The sequence below is a fragment of the Euprymna scolopes genome, chromosome 6 (assembly GCF_053919585.1).
Source record: "Euprymna scolopes isolate OS-2025 chromosome 6, ASM5391958v1, whole genome shotgun sequence".
Lineage (NCBI taxonomy): Eukaryota > Metazoa > Mollusca > Cephalopoda > Sepiida > Sepiolidae > Euprymna > Euprymna scolopes.
In genome coordinates this window covers 37,018,326-37,045,065 of record NC_136487.1, presented here as the reverse complement: position 1 = coordinate 37,045,065, position 26,740 = coordinate 37,018,326, and the positions used below count along the sequence as shown (strand labels likewise).

Genomic DNA, 26,740 nt, shown 5'->3' with positions numbered 1-26,740 from the left:
TTTTTTATTCCTGGCATGGGTATAATTCGATTTTGGTGTTTTTATGTGTGTATTTTTAAATTTCATATTTGTGGATTCGTTTTTTTCTGTGATCATTTTTTCAGTTTCTTCGTAACTTCTGAGTGCTACCTTGAATTGGCTAAAAGTGATGGGTTTTTCTTTCTGGGATATCACGGTGGTAAATGGCTTGAAATCACTCGGTAATCCCTTAAGGACCATGGAAATTAACAGACTGTCACTTATAACTTCACCAGACATTTTTAAAGAATTTGCAGCTGTCTCGGCTCTTATAATATAATCAGTAATAGTTTCGGCTTCCATTCGTTTTAGAGAGGTCAGTTCAGTGTATAAAGAAATAATTTTGGGTTTTCCTTTCGATAAATAATGCTCTCTCAATATGTTTAATGCTTTGCAGCTGTCGTCCAGGGCTTCTCTCATTACAAGTGATAGACTTCGGTCATCTAAACACTGTATTAATTCCGCAAAGACAGTTGCGTTCTTTTCAATGAAGTCGGGGTCGTTTCTGTTTTCAGGTTGTGTTTGTAGTACTTTGTGTAGCTTTAGGATTCGTAGATATCCTAGAAATTTAACTTGCCACAATTCGAATTTTGATTCGGATCCATCAAAATAAAGACGCACGCTGGGCGCATAACCTCTAGAAGTGTAAGCCATTTTGAGTTTCAGATGGTTCGCTGCTACACACAAGTCCTGGGAGGTGACTTGTTTGTAGTAGACAGTTCCACAGAACAAAATATTCTTACCGTGTCAAAACCCGGGAAAAGAACATAGGAAATTGCTCCAGAAAAGGTTTAATATTTATGAAGCAATTCTGGTTTCTGATTGGTTGGTAGCAGAACGTGAATTAATTTGATTCATCAGTTCTTAGCAGCATCGTTTATAAATAGAATCGTCCGACTGTGTGGGATCATACCCCATTATAGCTCCAAAATATTGCAACACTTGTACGGTGATAAAACTTTTCAAAAGCACTTGTGATGTTAGGCTGTATAAAGGTGTTATTTTTCGTTAAAATCAAACTGTTCCTTTTTTTTTTAATCAGTTTTTTGATTGAGTTTGGATATTTATTGGAGGCATTGATAGATCTCTATATATTCATCTCAAAACTTTAAAAAAATAAAAATAAAAAATCAGCTCAGTTATTTCAGAGTCTATAGAAAATGAACTTACAAAGTGCCTTTATATAAATATATATAAACCAATATATATATATATAAATATAAACCAATATATATAAATATATAAACCAATATATGTGAGATAGAGGCGCATCAGATTTACTGTATTTTGTACATTTCTCCCTTTTCTACTGAAAATATTTATTACTTTGTATTTAATATTGTGAACAAGTAAACAGATGTTACAAAATTAAAATTATTCAGACCAGGTGTCTCCAAAATTTTTTAACAGAAGAAGAAGAGGGGGAGCATATTGCTGACATTTTAGAGCTATGTGAGCAAAAAAAAAAAACATCTTGATTTTACTCATTAACTTTGCTTTTTAATGAAACCGGTTCTCCAAAAACTTTTTTTTAATCATTTTCTGAAAAAAAACAAAAAAAAAACACTATTTTTACAAATTTTTTCCTGAATAATTTTCCATTTTCCATAAAAGCTCTGTGAGTTTGATTAAAGACTTTGACGGGCCAGATCTGGCCCATAGGGCATAGTTTGGAGACCCCTAATTTAGACAACAAATAGCAGTTAAAAAAAAAAAAATTGTTTTATGTTGCATGTAATGCATTCAGTAGAATGATATCCAAGTTTAAAACATTAAAAAGCAAACAAATCCCATTCAAAAAGATAACTTAAATGTTGTAATGCTTGACAATGTGAGCTTACCACTTCTGAAGTGTTTGCTTGCATGTCTTGTAACAATTTCACAGGTGACAGTAACCTACATTTCAAGGACTTCACGTAATTCCATAAAAGGTCAACTTGATACATCTGATGAGCAATAAATGACCTCCCCCCTCTACACACACACACACACTAAAAAGACATTCTGTTCCAGAAATAATATAAAACGAATATATGTTTATGAATTTTTGAGATGAGGATTGGTTATTCACATTATTTGGATTCATCGAACTACTGTTCTCATCTCATCACGTGTCAGTCAATTATAAATAATGGATAATATATACAATTAAGTAAAAAAAAAACAAAAAAAAAACTCATATATATATATATATATATATATATATATATATATATATATATAAAGATTTTTATGAGTATATAATTTTATAAAACATTTGAATAGCACTGGGATCAATTGTTGAGTTTTATTTTTATAGTTAAACCATATATTATTAAAGAAGAAAAATTGGACAACGAAAAGCAACTAAAACACTTAAAATATTTTTTATTTTATCTTTTTCTCCTTAACTTTGATTCAATGTTTAAAAAAAAATAAATTAGACACAAGGAACCACATTCTGGTTTTGGCATCTTTTGAATGCCAAAACAAAACTGTGATGTAGCAAAAAACGTGAATCAACTAACAGAACTAAAAATGCACTTATATAAAAACATTATAGGAATTCTTAATTATCTAAATTCTTATGATTGCTTGATTTGATTAAACCTATTGTATCTTCACGTACACATCGTTATCATATTATTTGTAACAGACATATTGATAAAAACGATATGTTCTTACCATGTAGATAGATCAGGTGTATTAATGCCTTTTCTAGACACACACACATTAATATATATATATATATATATATATATATATATATATATGCGTGTTGGGACAGTTAATCAGAATTGAGAATCGGAACTTTTTGTTGTATTGGAATTGGAAAATAATTGTGCCTATTTTCCAATGCCAAAAACGATTCCTTTATCTTTTTTATTTGACTTTGGTTTAAGAAAACTCTTCCACTGCTAGTAGTAATAATAAAATAGTAAATATTTGATTTTAAACTTCTAGTAAGACTAAAATCTATAGATCATCCACTCACAAGTGTTTTTTTACGTTTAAAGAAATATACACACATTTAAGATGTATTTTTATGGTAATCTAGACGAAGATCATTATTTTATAGTTAAATATTTAGAGATTTATAAAGAATCGGAATCGGGAATTTAGTAGGGAATCGGGAAAAATAATGAACAAAAAAAAAGAAAAACAAATGCACATTATACACAATTTTATTTTCTTACCATTATGGCAGATACTAAAAAACAAAAAGCCCCAAAACTTTTTCCCCATTGTTAGTACTATGTGGCAGCCATTTTAAATCCTAAACTGTCTGCTGCATGTAAACTTGCTACAAATTGACTGATATAATTTTTTTTATAAGCAGAAAATTCAAGACAAAGTAACTGCCCTAATGCTTCCAACTTTTTAAAAGTTGAGAAGTATTTTTCTTTCTTTCTTTTTTTTTTTTTTTTTAATTTTCTCTATAAAAGTTAGCTATGATCAAGTTTTCATGATTTTTTGATTTTTTTTTTTTTAAATACTTCCCGGCTTCTTCAAGATGTGAAGTCCTTAAGTACAAATTTCATATTATAAGACAATGTGGTGAAAAGGTAGACAATGTTCTTTGGGGTTCAATTTTTTAAAAAGTAATTATCACATTGATTCTTGTATTGATCAGTTATCACTTTGTGGCTGTATCAATAATTTGAGTCATTGTTATGTATCTGTAACAAATGTAGACTCAGGTTCCAACATTGATACAAAAATCCTCCTCTCCTTGCTCTTCATATCTAATAAAAGCTATGAATAACTTTAACTAGATCTAAAAAATACATGGACTTTATACACTCTCATGACTTTGACAAAGCACTTTCTTTTTTTTTTCTGTACAATTATTGCTCTATAATACAAAAATTTCTACATATTATAGTCCCCTCTCCTTCTCTTCAGACTTTCTTTCGCTTCTTTTTGCATTTCTGCTGTTGTCGCCACCTCTTTTTCTGTTGAGCCCTCGACTTAAGAGCACGGTTTAAGGCCATGGTATCACCCATGAGATTCAAATTGTTGTTTTTTTTTGTTTTTTTTTTAAATAAGGATCAGAGTGTGCTAAGAAAACGAGACAAGGAGATGACAATCACACCAACAGTCTGCATAAGGCCAAAAAAGAGAGCATAGAAAGGATGCATTTCCATATCAGCAGCACGGTACACACCAGCAATTGCAGCACCTGAAAAAAAAAGGTAAGAGATTCAAAACAAATTCATTAATATGAGTTTTTGGTGAATCAGAAGAACAAGTGACTCAAAGTCCATAGCAAAAGGTGTTAAAAAAAAAAAAAAAAGTAATCAATAAATATTAATAAAGACAAAAATATTTCATTTTATGCCAAAAAATAATTAAGTATAATTCAATTTGTAAGACTGCTGAATTCAGAAAAAATCATTGTTGAAATATTTAATCTATAAACTGCTACTGCATCACAAGTGTAAATGTTTTGTTTTAGAATTAGTAAGAGAAGAAATCACCTATTTAGACACTTTTTTTTTGTAGATCAGTTATGTATCATTTGAACTTTTTTTTTCTGCTAGGGAATAAAAATGTGATACATTATGTTAAACACACACTACGTAGTATATGTATATCATGCAAACACAATAGTGTTTGAATATATGGTTAAATGGTTTTTTTTAATGGAGAGTAGAAAACGCATTGTGGATGCGTTATCGGCAGCTCCTGTTACTCTCGCTTCTTCTTATTTGTCCCTTAGTCCTCATTTTTTAAATGAGTGATTTTTCTGACAAAGGGAGAAGAAAAAGCTGTTTTCTAGGTTGGCAGTATTTTTGCGCGAACAGTTGGCAGAGTTGGTGGAAATTTTCTGTTTCTATGTCTATCCTTGTAGCCATGTCACTAGTAAGGGTGCTGGAGGTAAGCGTTTTGTCTGGGCTGACGTTATCCGCCTGATAGTCAGGGACCCGAACCTTGGATTAACCACTAAGGAGGCTGTCCTATCAGCAGGTGCAAAGTACTGGGGCTGCTGTATTGCCATCTGGTGAATGGAATCTGGACCATGCAGTAGCTTCTGGTGGGGCCTCTCGATGCCATACTAGTGGGTAATTGTTACGGCTTTACCTTATCATGTGGTACAAAAAAAAAAAAAAAAAAATTCTTCGTTTCTTTTTCTCTCTTAGTTTCCCCTCTCTGTCCTGCTCTAAGTAAATCTGTCGACCTAGTCCACAAATTCCAAAATTTCATCATGACAAGTTTCAAGAAAAAATACACGATTAAACCCGGTTCTCCAACTTCCAACGTAGACCCCTAATACCATGTCTCCTTCTCCAACATCAGAGGTCTACGTTCTAACCTTCCAGAGGTTGAAACCCAATTACAGGAGACTAAACCAGACCTTTTATTTTTAAGTGAAACTGGCATTGGACAGGCTATTTCCCTAGATGAGTTTGCAATTTCAGGATACTCTAACTTAACTTCTAAATCTGACCCCCAAGATCGCCATGGGCATGGAATATGTGCCTATATTAAAGATAGCTTTCCATGTGGGAGGGACATCTCCAGGGAAGATCCTAACTTACCTTATATGTGCTTCCGGGTTGCTTTAGCTCACACTACTGCATTTATATTTACTCTCTATCGCCCCCACAACAGCGGAGTTACTATCTTTCAAAGCATATCTGAGAAAATTGACCAAGTCCTTTCTACTTATCCTTCAGCTAACATTCACGTATGTGGAGACTTCAATGTTCACAACGTCGAATGGTTGACCCACTCAAACAAGACCGATGATGAGGGGAGGTTCTGTCATGATTTCTCCATTGCCTATGACCTCACTCAGATTGTTCAGGAACCTACCCGTGTGCCCGATAATGACGGCCAGTATGCGAGCCTACTAGACCTTTTTCTCACAACTTGCCCTGAACTATGTTCAGTTTCTGTTCTGTCGCCTCTTGGATCTTCCGACCACTCTGTTGTATCAATTAAGATAAAAATGAAATGTAATAAGTCCCCAGACGTACCTCTTCATCGTACAGTATATCGATACACTAAGGCTGACTGGGATAGCTTCCGTACATTTATATCTGATCTACCTCTGCATTCCATGTTTAAAAAGGATGTGTCCTCTATAGTATTAGACCTAACTGAATGGTTAATTGTAGGTATTGACCATTTCATACCCTCTAAAAAGTTTCAGCAAAAACCTAACAGCCAGCCATGGTTCTCTCCAGAATGTGCTGCTGCCATTGCGCACAGAAATCACTTTTTCCACTGCTTCAAACGTAATAGATGTATGGAAACTAAAGCCGTTTTCAGGACTGCCAGCAACCATTGTAAGAAAGTAATAAGGAACGCAAGAGAGTTGTATGCTCAATCTGTTAAGTCCAAAGTAGCTGAGCAGCGGCTTGGTTCCCACCAGTTTTGGCAAATAGCAAACAGAATCCTGAACAGAAGCGTGTGCTCCATCCCAACTATTATCAATGGATCTGAGGTAATCTCGTCAGCATCAGACAAAGCCAAACTCTTTGTCAAGAACTTTGCAGCTAATTCTACCCTTTGCGACCAAGACCGCCAACCCCCAATATTTCCTCTTGTATCAGAAAACACGCTATGTGATATACGTATATCTGTACGTGATGTTGCCAAGCTAATCAAAAACCTTGATTCCAGTAAAGCAACTGGCCCTGATGGTATTCCAATTATAGTACTCAAAAAACTTCAACCTGAACTAGCGCCCATACTTACAAAACTGTTTAAACGTTGTCTTAAGGAGAATAGTTTCCCATCTCCCTGGAAAATCTCATCAGTATGCCCTGTATTTAAGAATTCAGGTGATCGCTCATCCCCCTCTCAGTACAGGCCAATAAGTCTCCTGTGCGTCATGAGTAAGTTGCTAGAATCTGTATTAAATACAGAAGTAATCAAACATCTCAACAAAAATAACCTTCTTAGTGACACTCAATATGGTTTCCGTTCTGCTAGATCTACAGCAGATGTCCTTACAGTTATATCGCATAGGATTAGCAAATCTCTCGACGGTGGCAATCTTTCTAGGGCAATTGCTCTTGACATATCTAAAGCCTTTGATAGGGTATGGCATAAAGGTTTACTTCATAAGATCGCTAGCTATGGTATAGCTGGAAAAGTCTTCTCAATTATTAAATCATTTCTTTCTGATAGATTCATAAGAGTAGTAGTTGAGGGGCAAAAATCAGAAGCTCACAATATTAATGCCGGTGTCCCTCAGGGATCCATCCTGGGCCCAACTCTTTTCCTGATCTACATTAATGATCTTCCAAATCATATCCTTACATCATTTGTAGACATTTATGCTGACGACACTACCATTTATGGTACCACATCTAAGACAGTAAACGAGCAAGTTCTCTCCAATTCTCTCTCCTCTGATCTTGAGCACGTAGTACAATGGGGAAAGGAGTGGCTGGTTACTTTTAATGCATCTAAAACCAAGCTTCTCTCTTTACATCATCAACATTCTAATCCACATTTGTCATCAATTGAAATGAATGGCTCTCGTCTTCAGGAGGCCTCAAGTTTTGACAAGCTTCTGGGCTTGACCATTACTCCTGATCTTAAATGGAACACGTATATCAAATCTGTTGCCAAGGCCGCTGGAAAAATGGTGGGATCTTTCTATCGATCCAGTAGATATCTCACTGCTGATGCTATTCTCTATCTATATAAGAGCCAGGTACGTCCAAGGATGGAATACTGTTGCCACATCTGGGCAGGAGCTGCTAGAAAGAACTTGTCCTGCCTTGATAGAGTTCAAAATAGACTTCGTAGCCTCGTAGGAGATGTCCTTTTCTCCTCCTTGCAACCTCTATCTCACAGAAGAGATGTTGCGAGTTTGTCTCTGATGTATCGTTATTTTCATGGAAAGTGTTCAACTGAGCTTCAATCTATGGTCCCCCCTCGCCAAACTTTCACAAGAAACACTCGTCTAGCTGTAAACACTATCAATAATTTCCCCCACTCTTTATCTGTGCCTAAACCTAAACGTAGATTCCATGAACAAAGCTTCTTTCTTAGAACTGCACGCCTGTGGAATTGTCTTCTGTTTTCCTGCTTTCCGGCTGACTACAATATGGTTTTGTTCAAGTCTAAAGTAAATAAGTTCTTGATGAGCCGTTCCATATAAGTTATTAAATTTACCAAATTTTCATTACTAATGATTACTATATTGACCAACTTCTACTGTACACTCTTTAACCCTTATCCTTGAGTGGCCTCTGGGCCTTGATAATGTGGTGATGCCTTTGTAAAAAAAAAAAAAAAAAAAAAAAAAAATGGCACTTTTAGTCGTGTAGAACTGCTTTAAAGCTTCACCGATCACTCATTTTTCGACCAAATTTCCGATTATCACAGTTTATAGATAATATTGTGAAAAAAAAAATTAAATTCTTTTTCACTAAAACAAAAGTTATGATTAATGTACTGGTGTTCAAAATCGTAAGGAAGTGAGCAACATTTTTTATGACTGGTTTCCATAACAATCATATATAATATAATTAGGATATCTCGCACGACTTATTTGTTTTTGCAATACATGCATTTCTACTTGTTTCGCTGTCTACGACTCATCAGAGTGACTGAATCTAGTGTATATAATATATCATATTCTATATTATATCACAGGGCTCATAGTTGCATTTGCGAGTGATTTTTCAAAGTGACGACTAGAAATAATGAAACGCTTATCTTTTGGCAATTGTATTTCTTTCACTGACAATTTTCCAAAGCTCACTAGTCAGTGAAAAGTATCTTTTCAACTTTTTTTTATTAAAATGAACAAAGTTAAATTATTTAAACAATAAAAGTTAAATAGAACAATATACTCTTTTTTTAATGAAGGCTGTTTAAAAACACATTTGAAGAAAATGTTTATAGCTTTTAAGTATCAACATAAAATGCTAAAAATCATGTGGGTTTGGCTAGTAAACGAAAATATTTAGTTGTCAAAGGTCAACTAAAGATAAATTTGACCATAGAGCCCTTTATCATATATATATATATATATATATATATATATAGTAGCTTTACGATAAACGACATCTTGAACAACTGGTTTGTGTTTTTTCTCTCTCTCAGCTATTTGATACTTTGTTCAGTGTCTTTTTACTTTCCAAGTAAACACAAACATTGGTTTGTTTCTACTTGTATGTATTAAGAAAATTAAATCATGTATTTTGTAAGTTATCTCGGTTTACATATGCTTATATTGCAGGATGGTGCAAACATACATAAAGTACAACATTAGGAAATTGCAGTACAAACAAGACAATAAGCTCAAATGACATAACATTTACTAGTCTAAATAAAGGATCCCGAAGAACTGAAAGATGTTGAGATGATAATTTTTGTAATTTCAGGATGTGAGCAATTACGAATCGGATCAAAAACTTTTCTTTTAATCAACAATATTTAAAAAAAAAAAAAATTCTTTTAAATGTGAAAAAAGACAAAACAAATGTAAGGACCTTGCATTTAACATTTACGAGACCTTCACTGTTAATTTAGTATTATAGAGATCAGCAAGGGCAAATGCTCCAAAATGTTAGGCATATGTCAATAATTGGGAAATATGTCTAAAATTACTTATAAAGAATAGGAGTCAGTCATGTACAATTCTGTCTGACAATGCAAAGTCTTGTCTCAGTTTTACTTCTTCATATTGTATGAAATATTCCCCAAAGTTAAGAACTATTTATCTGATTTGGTTGAAATTTTGTATGGTGGTCACTGTTATCAACACATATATATATATATATATATATCAAATTTGGAGAAAAAAAATCAGAAGTTTCAATTTCTAGCAAGTGTCTACAATAAAGATAACCAATATTGCCAAAAGTGTGAATGTAAATTCACACTTTTCTGTGATCTGACATGCATCTGATTTAATTTTGGGATATCTAATTTACACCATGACCAACATTTTGACCATATTTGGTGATGATTGGTCAAGCAATACAGGCTGTACACAGTTACAAATTCAACCAAATATATTCACTTCTTCATGGAGGTAGTTCAATAAAGTGCCAATAAATAAAAGTACTTGAAAAATATCTTTCAATTCAGGATTTATTAAAAAAAGGTGCTAAATATATATAGACTGATACAAATGTTAACCAAACCGATTATGGAATGCCTAGTAATAGGGAAACAGTTTTATATTCTTGCAGGCCCTGTCAGTGGGGCATTAGAATACACTGACTGCCCCCCTGCAGAGGGTAAAAGTCCCTCAATGGGGCCACCTGTTGGCCGTGGGTGGCGACCCGTGACACCTTGGAACGGAATCCTGGTGATTGAAGGTCCTGGAGGACGAGTTCATGAGCCTCCTCTTCCTAACACATCTCTTTGGCCCTTACCTCGGTTAGACGGGCGGTCGGAGGGGCCCGATCCGATCAATCGGCTGGTCAGGTCAAGCACTATGTCTACTATCAATGGTTCAGACTAAACTGAGAAATTTAAAATTAGCAAAAGAAATCCTCTTAAACAAAACCATAGAAACTGATAAACCTCACCCCTAAAGTAGACGTTCGAAAGCGCTGGCCAAGGGTCAATCAGCAAGTGTAGAATCCAATCCCGACATGGCTGCAATCACAAAATTTTGTTCACTCTAGATTTGGGTAGTGAAAAATTGAGTAACGACAGATGCTCGGTATTTCTTACTTGACTGAGTATACTGCCTGTGTAGCCCTGACTCCGTCAAGGCGAATGGGTTTCCCCCTTGACAAGTCCCAATATTGGGCTCCGGGGTGGGTGGGGAACACAGGCAAAGAAACTTTTATCCATATTTATGTCAAAACAAAAAAAAAACCCAAACGCGCCTTATCGGACTCAGATGATGAGGAAAATACGGATTTTCCTAAATACTATGTATTAGAATCTTTGGACGAAACGCCAATGTCAAAATTATCCCCTTTTCTCATTGAAAAGGTGTTAACAAGGAAAATAAATCCTAAAATGGTAAAAAAAACTAAAGATGGTAACCTATTAATAGAAATTGAGACAAAAAGCCAAAGCCTAAATTTAGAAAATATGAAAACTTTCCATAATATTAACATTAAAGTTACCCCACACAATAAACTAAATCAATCCAAAGGAGTTATCCGTAGCCGGGAACTATCTCTGGCTTCACCAGAAGAAATCCAAAACGAACTGAGCAAACAAGGAGTCATTGACTCTAAAAGAATCTATATAAAGAAAAACTCAGAAAAAATACCAACCCATACTTACATTATTACATTTAACACTCCAAAAATTCCACCTAAAATTAAAATTGGTTACACCATGAAACCAGTTGAAATATACATCCCAGATCCTCTGAGATGTTTCAACTGTCAAAAATTCGGTCACCATAGAGATGCCTGCAGAGGTCATCCCACGTGCGCTAAATGTGGCTCTAAAGAAATAAGTCACAATGAACAAGAATGTCACGAGTCCAAATGTATAAACTGCCAAGGGGAGCACCCTGCCTACTCAAAAAGCTGCGAACGATGGAAAACTGAAAAAGAAATCTTAGCCACAAAGCATAAACGAAACATTTCTTACTTAGAAGCGAAGACAATAGTGGAAGGAGTCATTAGAAATAAAACATATGCGAAAATAACAGAAAAAACAAATCCCACCAACCAGCCTGATAAATACAATGAACTTATTGAAAAACTGGTACATCTAGAACCAAACGAATTGCTTAACTTCCAAAAAAAACTAAAAATACAACACTTTCAAAAACTAGAAAAATTAAAACTAGAAACTAGGAAAGAACCCAATAAAGTATTTATCTCCTCCCAAACCCAAACCTCTCCTCTTAAAAGCCAATATCCCCAAGAACTAACTTTCTTAAAACCAAATAATAAACCAGCAAAACAAAAAATAGAAATCCTCACCAAAAATTTAATAGAAACTGATGAAATGGAGACTGAATATCAAACAGAAACCCCAAAACAAGAAATTTCCTATCGAACACCACCAAAACAAAAGAAAAACCTAAACAAAACAGTTATAAGGTCCCGTTCAAACTCCAGAACTAGAACCCCAATCCCTAAAAATCAAACTGAACCTGAAGATGAAATGGAAACAGAATACCCAAACCAACAAACAGAAACCTTAAATCAAGAAATCTCCCATCGATCAACGTCAAAACAAAAGAAAAACCAAAACAAAACGGACATAAGGTCCCATGCTAATTCTAGTTCCAGATCCCGAAACAAAAGACCAAACAGAAGACAAGCCAAAAACAGAAGAAAAAAACAAAGCTAATTGAAAACCCTCCACAACTTGCACTAAATCCATACCTTATATCAACACCAATACTAAAACCCATAATCAACTAAAAAAAAAAAAAAAAAAGAAAAGAAAGAAAAAAAAACACAGCACAGAGGATCATTACCTTACCACCAATGACCTATAAACCAGTATTCCTTCAATGGAACATTAGAGGTGAAAAGGTAAATTTCGACGAATTGAACCTTCTCATTGCCTCTTTTCACCCAGCAGTCATATGCCTACAAGAAACTTATAAGAAAATTCAGAACACACTACATATCAAACGATATTCAACCTATGATTATATACACGAACAAGGAAATAGAGCCTCCGGAGGAGTGTCCATTCTAATTAATAACAATATAATTCAAAGCGAAATCAAACTGAATACAACACTACAAGCCGTTGCAGTAACCATCAGTCTAAGAAAACCGCTAACAATTTGCTCCCTATACCTGCCACCTAATGAAAACATAAATAAAACAGACTTGAACTTATTGATCCAACAACTCCCTAAACCTTTTATCCTCATGGGTGACTTTAATAGCCACAATGAACTATGGGGAAACAAACAAACAAGCAGAAGAGGTAAAATTATCGAAAATTTTCTAGATGAAAACCAACTATGTTTGTTTAACAACGGAACCAACACCTATCTTCACCCTAGCTCTGGAACACTCTCGGCTATTGACCTCACCATATCAGAACCCAGTATTTTCCCAGAATATAAATGGAATGTACATCATGAGACCTGTGGGAGCGATCACTTCCCGATCATCCTAGAAGGTCAAGAACCAGAGAATGACACTAAAACACCCCGATGGAACTTGCATAAGGCCAACTGGGAAGATTTCAAAAAAAGGTGCCACACAGACCTAGTGCAAGAAGCTAATTTAACAAAAGATGATGACATTACCCACTTCACCAATACTCTAAATATTATAGCTGAGAAAACTATTCCTAAAAGCTCCCCATCAACAAGATATAACAAGCCTTGGTATAACAAAGATTGCAAAGAAGCGCTCAGAGCCAGACGAACAGCACTCAGAAAATTTAATAGCCAACCAACTAAAGAAAATTTAGAAAATTACAAAATAAACCGAGCCAAAGCTCGCAGAACCATTAAGCAAGCTAAGCAATCAACATGGCAAACTTATGTTAGCCAACTAAATTCAAACACCAAACCTAAGGAAATATGGAACATGATAAACAAAATTACTGGGAAATACACTAAACAAGCTAATAAACATCTCATCCATCACAATGTCAAAATCACTAACAAAGAAAAAATAGCTGAAATCTTAGCAGAAAACTTTGCCAAAAACTCCTCACCGACTAATAGGAACAAAGAATTCCAAGTCATCAAAAACCAAGCAGAACAACAACAAATCCGCTTCCATTCAGACAACACTGAATACTACAATCAAATCCTTACTATGTACGAATTAGAAGAATCTCTCAAAAACATCCATAATTCAACAGCCGGACCAGATGAAATTCCCTATGTCTTCCTAAAAGAATTGCCAATGAAATCAAAAGAATACCTCCTCAAAATTTTCAATGATATCTGGATCAATGAAAAATTCCCCGACACTTGGAGGCATGCCATTATAATTCCCATACCTAAACCTTCAAAAGACCCCTCAGATCCAATAAACTACCGTCCCATTGCACTTACTAGTTGCATCTGCAAAACCCTCGAGCGAATGATCAATAGAAGACTATCCTGGTATCTAGAAAGAAATCACCTAATCTCTGAACACCAAGCAGGCTTCCAAAAGGGCAGAAGCCCTATTGACCATATCATAAATTTGGAAACCTATATTAGAGAAGCTTTCATCCTCAAAGAACATGTGGTAACAGTTTTCTTTGACATAGAAAAAGCTTTTGATACCACTTGGAAGTATGGAATATTAAAAGACCTGAATGAACTAGGTCTAAGAGGCAGAATGCCAACATTTATCAAAAACTATCTGAGTGACAGAACCTTCCAAGTAAGACTCGGAAACATCTTATCAAAGTCTCAAAAACAAGAATTGGGAGTTCCCCAAGGTGGAATTCTTTCAGTTACACTCTTTAATGTGAAAATAAACAATATAGTTAATAACATAAACTTCGGAACAAACTATGCCATCTATGTTGATGATCTCATGATTAGTTTTAAGGCCAAACATATGAACACTATTGAACGACACCTACAATTATGCATCAACAAAATTACTAGCTGGGCTACCAAAAATGGCTTCAGCTTTTCTCAAACAAAAACAAAATGTGTTCACTTCTGCCAACATAGAAAAATGCATCCTGACCCCGAGCTAAAAATTAACAATAATAGACTAACAGTTACGGATCAATACAAGTATCTTGGAATCACCTTTGACAAAAAACTCACCTTCATACCCCACATTAAATACTTAAGGAAAAAATGCAACCAAAGAATGCAACTTGTGAGAACCATAGCTCATACAAACTGGGGAGCTGATTGCAAAACAATTCTAAAACTCTATCAAACACTGATAAGATCAAAGTTGGACTATGGCTGCTTTATCTACGGTGCAACAAGAAAATCCTACATTAAAGAACTGAACACAATTCACCACCAAGGACTCCGACTAGCACTTGGAGCATTTCCCACTACACCAGTCGAGAGTCTTTATGCAGAAGCGAATGAACCTACACTTGAAATGAGACGGACAAAATTAGCCCTACAATACTATACAAAACTTGCATCTAACACTTCAAGCCCTATATACCAGAGTGTCTTTCACCCCAAACACCAAATCCTATTCCAAAAAAAGGAAAAAGCAATCAAGTCTTATGGTCTCCGTATGAAAGAAATAAAAGACGAAGCCAAAATTAACATCTCGCAGATCCACAAAGCTTCTACACTCAAACATCCACCCTGGCTTTCCAAAACTGCTGTAAACCCACCTGAACATCTAAAACACTCTCCTATACTATTAGATCTCTCTAAACACCCCAAATCGAATACAATCAAACCCATCTATATGGAAAAAATACATGACATTCTTCATGACTATCCGGACTATGAACACATTTATACTGACGGAGCTAAAACCAAAGAAAAAGTCGGAAGCTCTGCTATTTATCGGCAAAGAAAAATCCAAAAACGCCTACCTGATAGGTCTTCCATCTTTAGTGCTGAAGCCTCAGCAATAAACCTGGCCCTTAATATTATAAGTGCTGATCAAGCAAACAAGTTTATAATATTTTCGGACTCTTTATCAGTCCTAACTTCATTAAAAGAAAAGAACATTTGCAATCCGCTAATAACTAATCTATTAAACAAACTCGATTTTCTCCATACTCAAAAACAAATCATCCTATGCTGGATCCCAAGCCATATTGGCATCCTAGGGAATACAAAAGCTAACCTAGCTGCTAAAGAGTCACTAAACTTGGAAATCTCCAACATAAAAATCCCCTACACTGACTTTAAACCAACCATAAACCTGTATATCAAAACAAAATGGCAACAACAATGGAACACTTATACAAAAAACAAGCTACAAGAAATCAAACCTACACTTGGAGAATGGAATCCCAAATCTAAACTAAACCGAAGAGAAGAAGTGATCATTACAAGATTAAGAACAGGGCATACAAATATCACCCACTCATTCCTATTAAAAGGAGAAAATCCACCTGAATGCTTACCTTGCCAAGAAAACTACACCGTTAAACATTTTTTAATTAACTGCATTGACCTAGCTCCCCTACGCCAAAAACACTACAGCATTAACAACATTAAAGATCTCTTTGAAAAAATAAATGAAAAAACAATTCTAAATTACTTGAAAGAGGTAAACCTCTCCTCCAAAGTATAAATCTACCAAAAAAAAAAACAAAAAAAACTTTTCAACCCAAATCTCTTACAAACCTTCCTCCAATCTTACCTTGACATACTGGAAAATAAAGAACACCTACCTTACTAAGACATCCAAAGAAAAAAAAAATGAACTTATTTGGCCTTAAATGACCATGCAGCTGTTGATAGGCCAATAAACTGAACAAACAAACAAATTATATTCTTGCAAAATGACATTTTGGTTTAAATTTAGCAATTGAGGGGGGGGGGATATTTTTTTCAAATCTTGTCTAACGAAAGAATTTCAAGAGTGTGAATGTTGAACTTACTGGATAGAATTCCTCCCGTTAATGGTGACAGCACTCCCATGATGATAATCAAGGCTGGAATCCATCTGCCTAGTTTATGTTTGCGTAGCCGACTGAAGGCTATAACGGCACAAACCAAGTGAACAAACACCGAAGAGAAAAGAGCCCATAAGAATATTTGATACCACATTTCTGGAATGAAAGAAAACAACAAAAAAAAAAAAAATTGTTAAGAAATGAATTCAATACAAGCAACTGCTTTCCCCCCAACAAGATATACAATTTATTATTAACTTCTTAATGAACTACAATTTACTTTCAATTTTCATGATTTACTTTTGTTGCAAATTCAAAATCTTTCTATGATCTGAAACTGGCTTTCAATAGAAGCCTGAAAATTTAAACTGAATTATGAACTAAATGCATAAAAGAATTAACACCCCTACCCCCGCATACACAACATGATGTAACTTTAATACAAGTTGATATTAGTAATTTAAAATTTTCAGCATACAAAAATAATGAAAATTGCAAGACTAAAAATCATGTTTACATTATATCGATGCTTTAAACCAATGTTTCTATGCATTCTTATTTTGAAGGCATAAAAATACCCATGTTTTATAAATCTACATAAAAATCAACTAATGATCAGATTTTCATTGAATTTTTTAATACTCATTCACCTGTAAATTAATTTATATTTAAAATGCAGTTTTCATATATGGGGGGAAATATTTTTTGCTATGTGTTCACTCCCCTCCCATATTTCATTTAACGGAATCTGAACAAAATATATTAGAATTGATAAAAATTTCAACAGTTTATAAAGCTGAATACTTTTTAAAAAATTAAAAATAGATTTTTTATGTATAAACTTTTTTTTTTTTTTTACTTACCTTGAATTTGTAAATAGAAAATGCAAATAAATTCAATATTATGTTTTGTAATAATATAATCAGCTGAATTTCAAAGAAAAACATTCCCAAAAATAATTTTCAAATGCTTCCAATTCGATAATTCCAAAAAGTTCTGTTTCAAACAGTTTTTTAGTTGTAAAACATTACACTAAATTCTATTTTATAACAAAACATTAATGGTTGGTGAAAACTGTTTTTAGCACCTTTCTACCAATAAATCTATGGAAACATGCAATTTCCAAAATTTAGAGGTTAACTGTTTCAATTCAATCGTTAGACAATTTTCATTAGCAGTTAAGTATTACAGACCTGTTTTTCTGTGTACTTTAAAAAAGAAACATTTATTTAATCAAATTAAGACTTATATTATTTATTATCAATGTTTATTTAATCATATTTATCATATTTCAAAGCTAATTTGTCTTAGAGTCATATTAATTTCATTAAGACTAGTGAGGGGTACCCGGTGTTGCCCGGAGGTGTGTGTGGAAACCCGGGGGGGGGGAGGGGGTAAAATTAAAAAAAAAAAATGTTTTGGTAGGTAAGTATGAGGATCGAACCCGAACACTTGAGGCAAAGTTGTAAATTAAAGTGTGAAAAAAAAAAAGTGCAACGTTAACCATTGCGCCACTGCGAGATGCTAACGGAAACACGTTTGAATTTATTTAATTACTTAAATTAGCAGGTGCACGTTTTAATGACTTAATGAGGTCAAATTTTGACTGCGGGGTAGCATTTCATTTAGTGCGGGAATGTTTTTTTTTTCCCCCCCAAGACGTTGGGGGTAGGGGAAACATTATAGGAAAAGGCCTAACCTACATGCAGAGAGTGAAAACTGTTGAATATTTATCTTCCCGAAGTCGAGCAAATTAAATAGACAGGCGAGCTCCGTTGTTAACTGTGAGATATTACGATTTACATGTGATATAAAAAGTTTTAAAAAGTTGTGAACCGACTCACCGCTTCTCTGAAAAAAGTCTTTCTTGGACATACACAAAAAGCGAACATACATTTTCGCTTTTATATATATATAGATAAGTTGTATGGGCTTTATTCATAATATATAAGAAATATTCATGTTTTTAATTTCTAAAATCTATGATTTATTTAGTACTTAAAAATATAAGTTTAACAAACTTATTTTTGTTTAGACAAAAGTTTTCACTAATGCTTTAAAAAGAAAACTAATAGGTTTTTTAGACAGTGATCACCACTTATCAAGACCCGGAAGCCACTCAGGGATAAGGGTTATTGCAAGTACATTACGTTAATGTGGAGATTTGATGAAGTGTTTACTTAAGAGGGCGGTTCATTAGGAATTTGTTAATGTTGGACTTGAAAACATCCAAGTTGTAGTCCGGTGGGAAGCAGGCAGACGGAACAGAGTTCCACAGGCGTGCAGTTCTAAGAAAGAAGCTTTGTTCATGGAATCCGCGTTTTGATTTAGGCATAGATATAAAGTGGGGAAAATTTTTCACAGTGGATTCAGCTAGACGGGTGTTTTTCGTGAAAGATTGGCGAAGGGGGACCAGAGATTGGAGTTCAGACGAGCACCTGTCATGGAAATAACGATAAAACAAGGATAGGCTCGCAACGTCTCTTCTGTGGGAGAGAGGTTGCAGGGTAGAGAAAAGGGCATCCCCCACTAAGCCACGAAGTCTATTTTGTACTCTGTCAAGGCAGGATAGGCTGTTTTTAGCAGCTCCTGCTCAGATATGGCAACAGCATTCCATCCTTGGACATACTTGGCTTTGATATAGATAGAGAATTGCATCAGTAGCGAGATATCTTCTGGAGCGGTAGAAGGATCCCACCATCTTTCCAGCGACCTTGGCAACAGACTTGATGTACGTGTTCCATTTCAGATCAGGAGTAAAGGTCAAACCCAGAAGCTTGTCAAAACACGGGCCTCGCCCGTTCAGGTTCATTAGATTTAGTGCCATTAATACTTAAAAGTTAATTAAATGTTGAATTTGGGCAAATCTTTTTAATATCAAATTTTATCTTTGATTTAAATGAATATTGATTTCACACATACTGTAGGGGCATTATTTGAAATATAGATTTTTTTTTTTAATTATTAAAATCTATGATGCTTTATTAAAAAAAAAATATAAAAAATAGCAACAATAAAATCATGTTGTGGAAAATCGAAAATGAAAACCATCTTTTTACTGAAAATATATTCTGCTTTAATCAAGATATCATATTCGTCATTCATGTGAATATTATTCTAAAACATATGGATTTGATATTTGTTTAGAAATAACTTAAGAAATTGTTTTACATTTTCTGTTTATGATAGATCTTAAGAATTGGCAATTGCATATTTGGTGAATAACTTTTTGAAAATAACTTTTTTTTAAAATGCATCTGTGGATTGCCATTTCAGAAATATTTCTCTCAAATAGGACACTATTTGATGACAAAATTTGTAACTTCACGAGGAAAGGGGAATGGACCCCCCCCTCCCAATATATTATCACACGTGGCAGGACGACTGCGACAACCGTCAAGTCAACTGAACAACAAATGTAAATCGAACACTTCCATATGCACGACTTAACACAAACAATACCATCGGCACAGTACCAAACACTTCCATCGACACAACCCAGCACAGTACCGAACAATTCCATCAACGTAGCCTTTTACACAATGCGAACAATTTCGTTGGTACAACCTGACACAGTTCCGAACAATTTCATTGACACAACCCAACCAGACATGATACTGAACAACTCCATTAACACAATCCAACACATTAGCAGAGAAACCTCTGCAGTTATTCACTGAATGACTCTGGCGTCATCTTTTTGTAGCCCTTGGACAAACTCATTTTTGCTGTAGGTAGGCCCAACTAAGACACTAACACACAAGTCTTGAGCGCTTTCGTGCATGTCCATCACAAAATTTCCCTATTTTTTTTGTATAATTATTACCATTTCATGAATCTAATGAATAACTGAATTTGATTCACAGCATTTTTTTTTTTTTGCTTCAATCAATATTCGAATTTGGGGCTATCAAAACCAAAGCAAAATATGATAAAAGTAAAAATAAAATAGATAAACCCCATAATTTATTATACCATACCTATTCACACTGAAACATTTATCACAATATTCTGTGGATCTATATTAAAAAACCTTGTTAAACTTTGTGACATATTTCCATTCTATGGAGGTCAGGCGCGAACGACCACCCCATAATTTTATTATACTATATGTAAAAAGTTAGAATTGTGATTGTTTTATATTTAATACATATTTAGGAATAACCTATATTTTCATAAGTTGGGACTTTTTAGTATAAAAACTAGCAGGCATAGAAATATTTAAAAATAATAATATATATAATTATATATTTTTTAATAATTATATCATTTGTGTAAATCTCAAAATCTAACAAAAATATAATAATAAAAAAAAAAAATGTCATTTTCATTATTCATTTTGGTTTGAAAAAGAAATAAAAAAACAGCTTTTACAAAATCTTTATGAACTTTAAATGTAATATATTGTTGCTTCTAATCTTCCGTAAATATTAAAAGTTTCATATCGATAACCATAATTGATGACGTCATCGATTTTGTGGGTACCTATTGTCCATTTATTAGTAAGTATTAGTTAATATGGTGTTTAGGTTTTTCACCTTGGGTGAGACACTTAAGTAAAATTTGATTTAAAATTTCTTTAATAGATTGCAATTAGAGCTGTTAGGTTGGATGAAGTTAATTACTTGCAGGGTAAAATTTCTTATACTTTCAGGCAGGAAATCAGTCAAGAATTGAACTACTGCTAACACTGCCAAGGTATCCATTTTTTTTAAGTTGAGACTTAAAATTTGACAAGCTGAAGTTGGACCTTTTAAAACTACCAAGAGTTATAGTAGAGTATATGAACGCCATGTACTTGAATGCAACATTATTCAATTTCGTTATTTTGAACGCCTCGTTTTCATAACTATTTTTTAAAAATGTTTAGTGCTATTCATTTTTAATTTTACTGTCTTATCTTTCTACTTATATGCAATAGTTTTGTCAATATTAACAGTAATTAAAGTGAGTTCATAAAAAAGGGATAAATTATAAAGACATTTAAGATAAATAAATTTGCATCAATTTTTAGAGCATTTTGAGTTTTCCATATTAAAAATGAGTGCCACTCATTTCTGTAGTGCATAAAAACAAACACTTCTGAATATAGAGAGAGAAGTAGAAAAAGATTAAAAAAAAAAAAAAAGGGTGTGATTTCAGCCACCCAATGATTTTTAAGTTTTAATTAGACATTCAAACTATATCTCTCCATAGACAATTTTGTATAACTCATCAGCTCTCAAAAACTGTTACATGGGTGGCACACATTAGAGAACAAACTTGCACAACTCTTCTTGAGCGATAGCTGACATAAATATAAGTACAGTAAATATAATATTGCTATTAACTAAATAGACACGAAATCTGTTATTGTATGATCAGAAAATATTTCAATATTGAATGTATTAAATAAGATGACTTTGATGAGGATTATTTTATTTTGAAAACATCTTGCCTGCAAGCAATGTTAACAATTGAATGCTGTCAAATTTAGATCCCAAATAAAAATTATGGATGAAAAGAATCCTTAGCCCTAAATCAGCTTTCCATTGTCACATTAATGAAGAATAAAAGGATTGTCAGTTTGAAACAAAAGAGTATAACTTATAAATAAGAAGCCTTTTGTTGTAGAGTGTTTCAAATGTTTTAATATCTATTTGAGAATTATGAAACAATAGCTTTTTTTTTTTTTTTACAAAAACACTAAAATTATTACTCAACAATAAAACACCTACAGCTGTTGCTTGTGTGATAATTGAAACATTAATCCTTTTTAGAAAGAGAAAATGTTAGAAAATATTAATTAATTCAGAAAAGAGAACATCTGGAGGTAACAGCAGAATTATAGATTTTAATATCATGTAGCAAAAAAAAAAAAAATAAATAAAAGGGGGTTCAACTTATGTTTTTTTTTTCTTTTTTCATCAACATTTGAGACATTCATGAAATAAATAAGCCAATTTTGGATAAGTTTTGATTGGTGAATGAAAAGAGACAACAGTTTTTCATCTATTATTATTATCATCCTGCTATTTAGAAAACATTGTGCGCCTCTATGAAAGGTTTCTATGATTATATATATATATACATATATACTAGCAAAAGTACCAGTCGTTGACTGGGTTCAAAAACAGCTTACAGAAAATGGACTCTGATTTATGAAAGTGTGATAGGTTATGAAAAGGAAAGGTTGTAAAGAGATAGCTTCGAATTTGGAGTATCAAAACCAAAGCAAAATATGATAAAAGTAAAAATAAAATAGATAAACCCCATAATTTATTATACCATACCTGTTCACACTGAAACACTTATCACAATATTCTGTGGATCTATATTAAAAAACCTTGTTAAACTTTGTGACATATTTCCATTCTATGGAGGTCAGGCGCGAACGACCACCCCATAATTTTATTATACTATATTTTTTCAAACTGAAACATAATTATCAAAGTATACTTACGCAGATAGATATGAAAAGTCTTTATTAAAGTTTGTGCCTATTTTCATTCTATAGAGGCCAGGCGCGAACGCAGACCCCACAGTTTTATTATACCATCCCTATTTAAGTTAAAACATACTTATCAAAGGATTCTTATGTACATCTATATCAAAAACACTTGTAAACGTTTTTTTTTTAATTTTTAAATTTTTTATTTCCATACTTTGTGGACCAGGCGCGAATTCAGACCCCACAATTTTAATGAACCACCACTCTGCCAGATAAAACATACCCATTCCTGTGTTTCGATACATTTTCTATCATTATATGTAATCAGTTTTTTTAAACACAGACCCCACAGACCCAGTTTTTTAAGAGCCTATTCGTGACCACACAGACGAATAGCTTTATATTATACACACACAGCTTTACATATATATATATATATATATATATATATATATATATATGATGCCTTTTTTTAGCAGCAGCAAACTTTAAATTGACTTCATTTCTTTAATTGTAGATTTGGCAACTATCAGTTATTTTGAGTTCAGCTTGATTTGACAATTCATCACGAAGAGATCGACACCTGAACAGTGTTTGCAAATTGCAAATGATATGATCAATTTACTGAGAGAAATATTTGATGAATGAATAATTTCACGAAATGGGCCTGTCAACTGGCCACCTTATTCATGCAATTTAACCCCATTATTTTCTTTGGGGATATGTAAAGTTCCATGATACTATAAGCGCCTCCCCCACCCTAGGTGTTGAGAATTAAAAGTAAAAAGAGAAAAAGAATATAACAAAAGAAATAGGAAATAGTGTTTATTAGTAGACAATGAGTAGAATTTCTTGCTTAACACAGATAAAAGAAGGCTAAAGTGTGGCCACAAAGTGATGAGGGAACAAAAGAACCAGGTGACTTAAGTAAATGGCTAGACAAAAAGAACGCTATGTAAGGTCTGGAGAGAGATTGGAGAGAATCCCCATGGGAATAGATAGTCAAGCTAGAAGCAACTCCTAGTAAAGGAAACAAAGATTCATTAGTTATTCCATTTCTTTAGTTCATTTACAGGTCAAATTCAATGCAAATCTGACGTATTTTAATTTTCAAGATCAAATAGGAGGTTGTATCCATATTATGCCGTCTAAAATACATTAAAGAAACTGAAATTTGAGAATTAAAAGTTTTAATTATTTATTGTTAAAATTTCACAAGAATCTTAAGTATCTGAATTTTTACTTAATTTTAATGCTTTCACACCATTTGTGTCTCTTTTGCCTGTAAACTCAATTAAGCTAAATATATCCTACATTACAACCTCTTACATCTAGCAGTTGCATTCTAAAATTCATAATGACTGGTTATTTTAGGAATGAATTCTGTACATACAAATATATAAAATATACACTGAACATATTACACAACTTTGTATTTTTATTTTTTATTTCTCATTTTGGTTTAAGCATGTAAAACAAATTGCTATTTGGGTCTGACTTTGAAAAACTCACAAGATAAACTTTATATGCTTGATTTATTTTGACATGTGCTACAATTTGGAGGTTTTCTCTTAGTTTTAAATCAACCTTTTGCCAATCCTCTAACGTACCTTCCTTCAGTTTTGATGAAATCTAAAACCTTTCTACATTCTAAATTGACAATTCTTTTTGACAAGGAACACCCCCCTCCTGTATCTTATCTTTTCACAAATCAAAAGATTTGTATTAAAATGGAATTTGAAAGGAGCATCATCACTTAATTATTCCAAAAAGTCATAACTCAATGGAAGCCATTCAGTTTTCCTACAAAAATTTATTTAAACAAAAAAATAAATAAATAAATAAAAATAATGGTCACATGATCGATTCTCCACTACATCTACAGGAAGAAACTTTTGCACACTAAAAACAGTCATTTTTTTTATTGTTTTCCCATAAATAGAACCCCAACTACATGCAAGCCAGTTTTTATTTCACCTGTGATGATTTTAAAGCATATCTCCCATTAAACTTTGAAATCATCCTCAAATTTACAAGTAGTACAGTCAGCTTAAAAGCTTGGTTATGTACAACAATTACATTTTGAATTATTGAATATATCCAATATCTGAATAAGGAACAACATAGTCCTCTCATCTCTGGGAACATTTTCATGACATTACAACCTCAGCAACATAGGCAAAAGGAGACATTCTTCGAACTTCAGCTTCTGTTGCAGACTACTTCAACCCAGCGACATTTGAAAAAGATACTATTCTCAGAAAAAGATTCTCCAGACATTTCCACATCAAAATGTCTCAGAGTTTGAAAGACGGTGGATAAGAGTCTCTTGGCAAGCTTGTGTGTGAGAAGAGGAGTCAAGTACGAGTATGTGTTCCCTGCCTAAACATGGCACAAATGGTTCAGGGTCTTGTCAAACCCCAGCCCTTTGGTAAGTTCTTTAAGCTTCCAGATGCTTAGCTAGTAGAGTGAATAAGCCCACCCTGTCCTGGTAATAGACATCCTCCAAGATTCCCATTCCCTATTTTTATTTCTTTCCATCTTTGGCCTTTATCTCCAGTGTTAACTCATCTTGGAAAAACTTTACCCACTCCCCAACCACTTTCTTTTTACCCGCAGTTAGATCCCACTCCCACTTAGAGATTGACCTGTTTGCTTTCAGCAAACCGAAAAACATTGCGAGGTCTATTGTTTAGAAAGTGTTGCGAGATCCTTACTAACCAATTTTTGTTGTTTCTTGTTTATTCCCCATTCCCTCGCCAATGAAATGTTATTACTATAAATGTTTCACTAAAACTTTTTCAAATTTGAGTTTATCTTAAGTAGGACAGCCCCTGGAGTGAGTGTGGTATTGTGGTAAGTGATATATTTCTAGTTAAGCGTATGATAGACAATTTTAAGTATTTGAGACCAAGGATGACCAATGACACCCATTATTCCCACACTTTTGAATAACCTTGTACCTTATTTGTTCATTATGTAATTTTATATTTTGTGCAAATAAATATTTCAAAATGTTTGATTGTTTGCCTCAATTGGGATTCATCAAACATTTCTTTTATGACTACAGAAATATTGTTTTTCTCAGTAACGTACATTTATTCAAAAAAAAAAAAAAAAAAAGTACAATTTCAACTATTTTGATTCTTGAGAGATTTTGTTTCATACCAGAATATTATTGTTTTAAATATCTAATTATTAATATACTTGTCCATACGTTCAGTGTCACAAAGTAAAAAAAAAAAAAAACTCATTGGCCGAGAGCTGACAAATCCATTATTCTGCATTTCTTATTACATTAACGAACACTCCAGGCCTTTTCAAATATGGTGGCTCTCTCTACACGAAGCAATCATTTTAAAAATATTAAACCAAATACAAGCATATTAACTACTCATAATCAGAAATTTAAGCACTGATAACCTTACAGTTACCTACGCACATATTAACACCCCACTACCCCCCTAAAAAAAACAAAAAAAAAAAAACACCCTGAAACAAAACAACATAACATTTATGGGTACCATTGTATTTTTATATTTCAAATCTCCGTAATGAACCGACCACGATGCTATTTTTTGTTTTTTTCTTTTACTTTGTTTTATAATGTGGCGTTTCCCATTTTTTTTTTTTAATTTTATTGTTTCCCATACATATGCACACATTCACATCGCGCAGACCCCCCCCCCCCCAAAAAAAAAACCCTGAAACAAAATATTACCATTTATGGGTACTATTGTTTATTTTTCGTTTTCAGCATTAACTGCTTACAATTAACATTTTATGCAGGTATGTTTTAACTGCTTACAATCAACATTTTATGCAGGTATGTTTTAAACTATAAATCAGTTTACCAATGAGACTACTTATTTGTTATATGTT

At 33.5% G+C, this 26,740-nt stretch overlaps 1 protein-coding gene across 1 annotated transcript in view; it reads right to left on the bottom strand.

Annotated features, from left to right (window-relative positions):
• Positions 1-3,166: 3,166 nt before the first annotated feature.
• LOC145277609 (transmembrane protein 170A-like) overlaps positions 3,167-26,740 on the bottom strand; it is a 37,921-nt gene continuing 14,347 nt past the window's right edge. Inside the window, exons 2-3 of the mRNA XM_080129134.1 lie at positions 16,414-16,584; positions 3,167-4,180 (exon numbers count right to left, since the gene is read on the bottom strand). Of these exons, the coding sequence (XP_079985260.1) occupies positions 4,050-4,180; positions 16,414-16,584 (302 nt within the window). The 3' untranslated portion in view covers positions 3,167-4,049. The remainder of the gene's footprint in view (positions 4,181-16,413; positions 16,585-26,740) is intronic.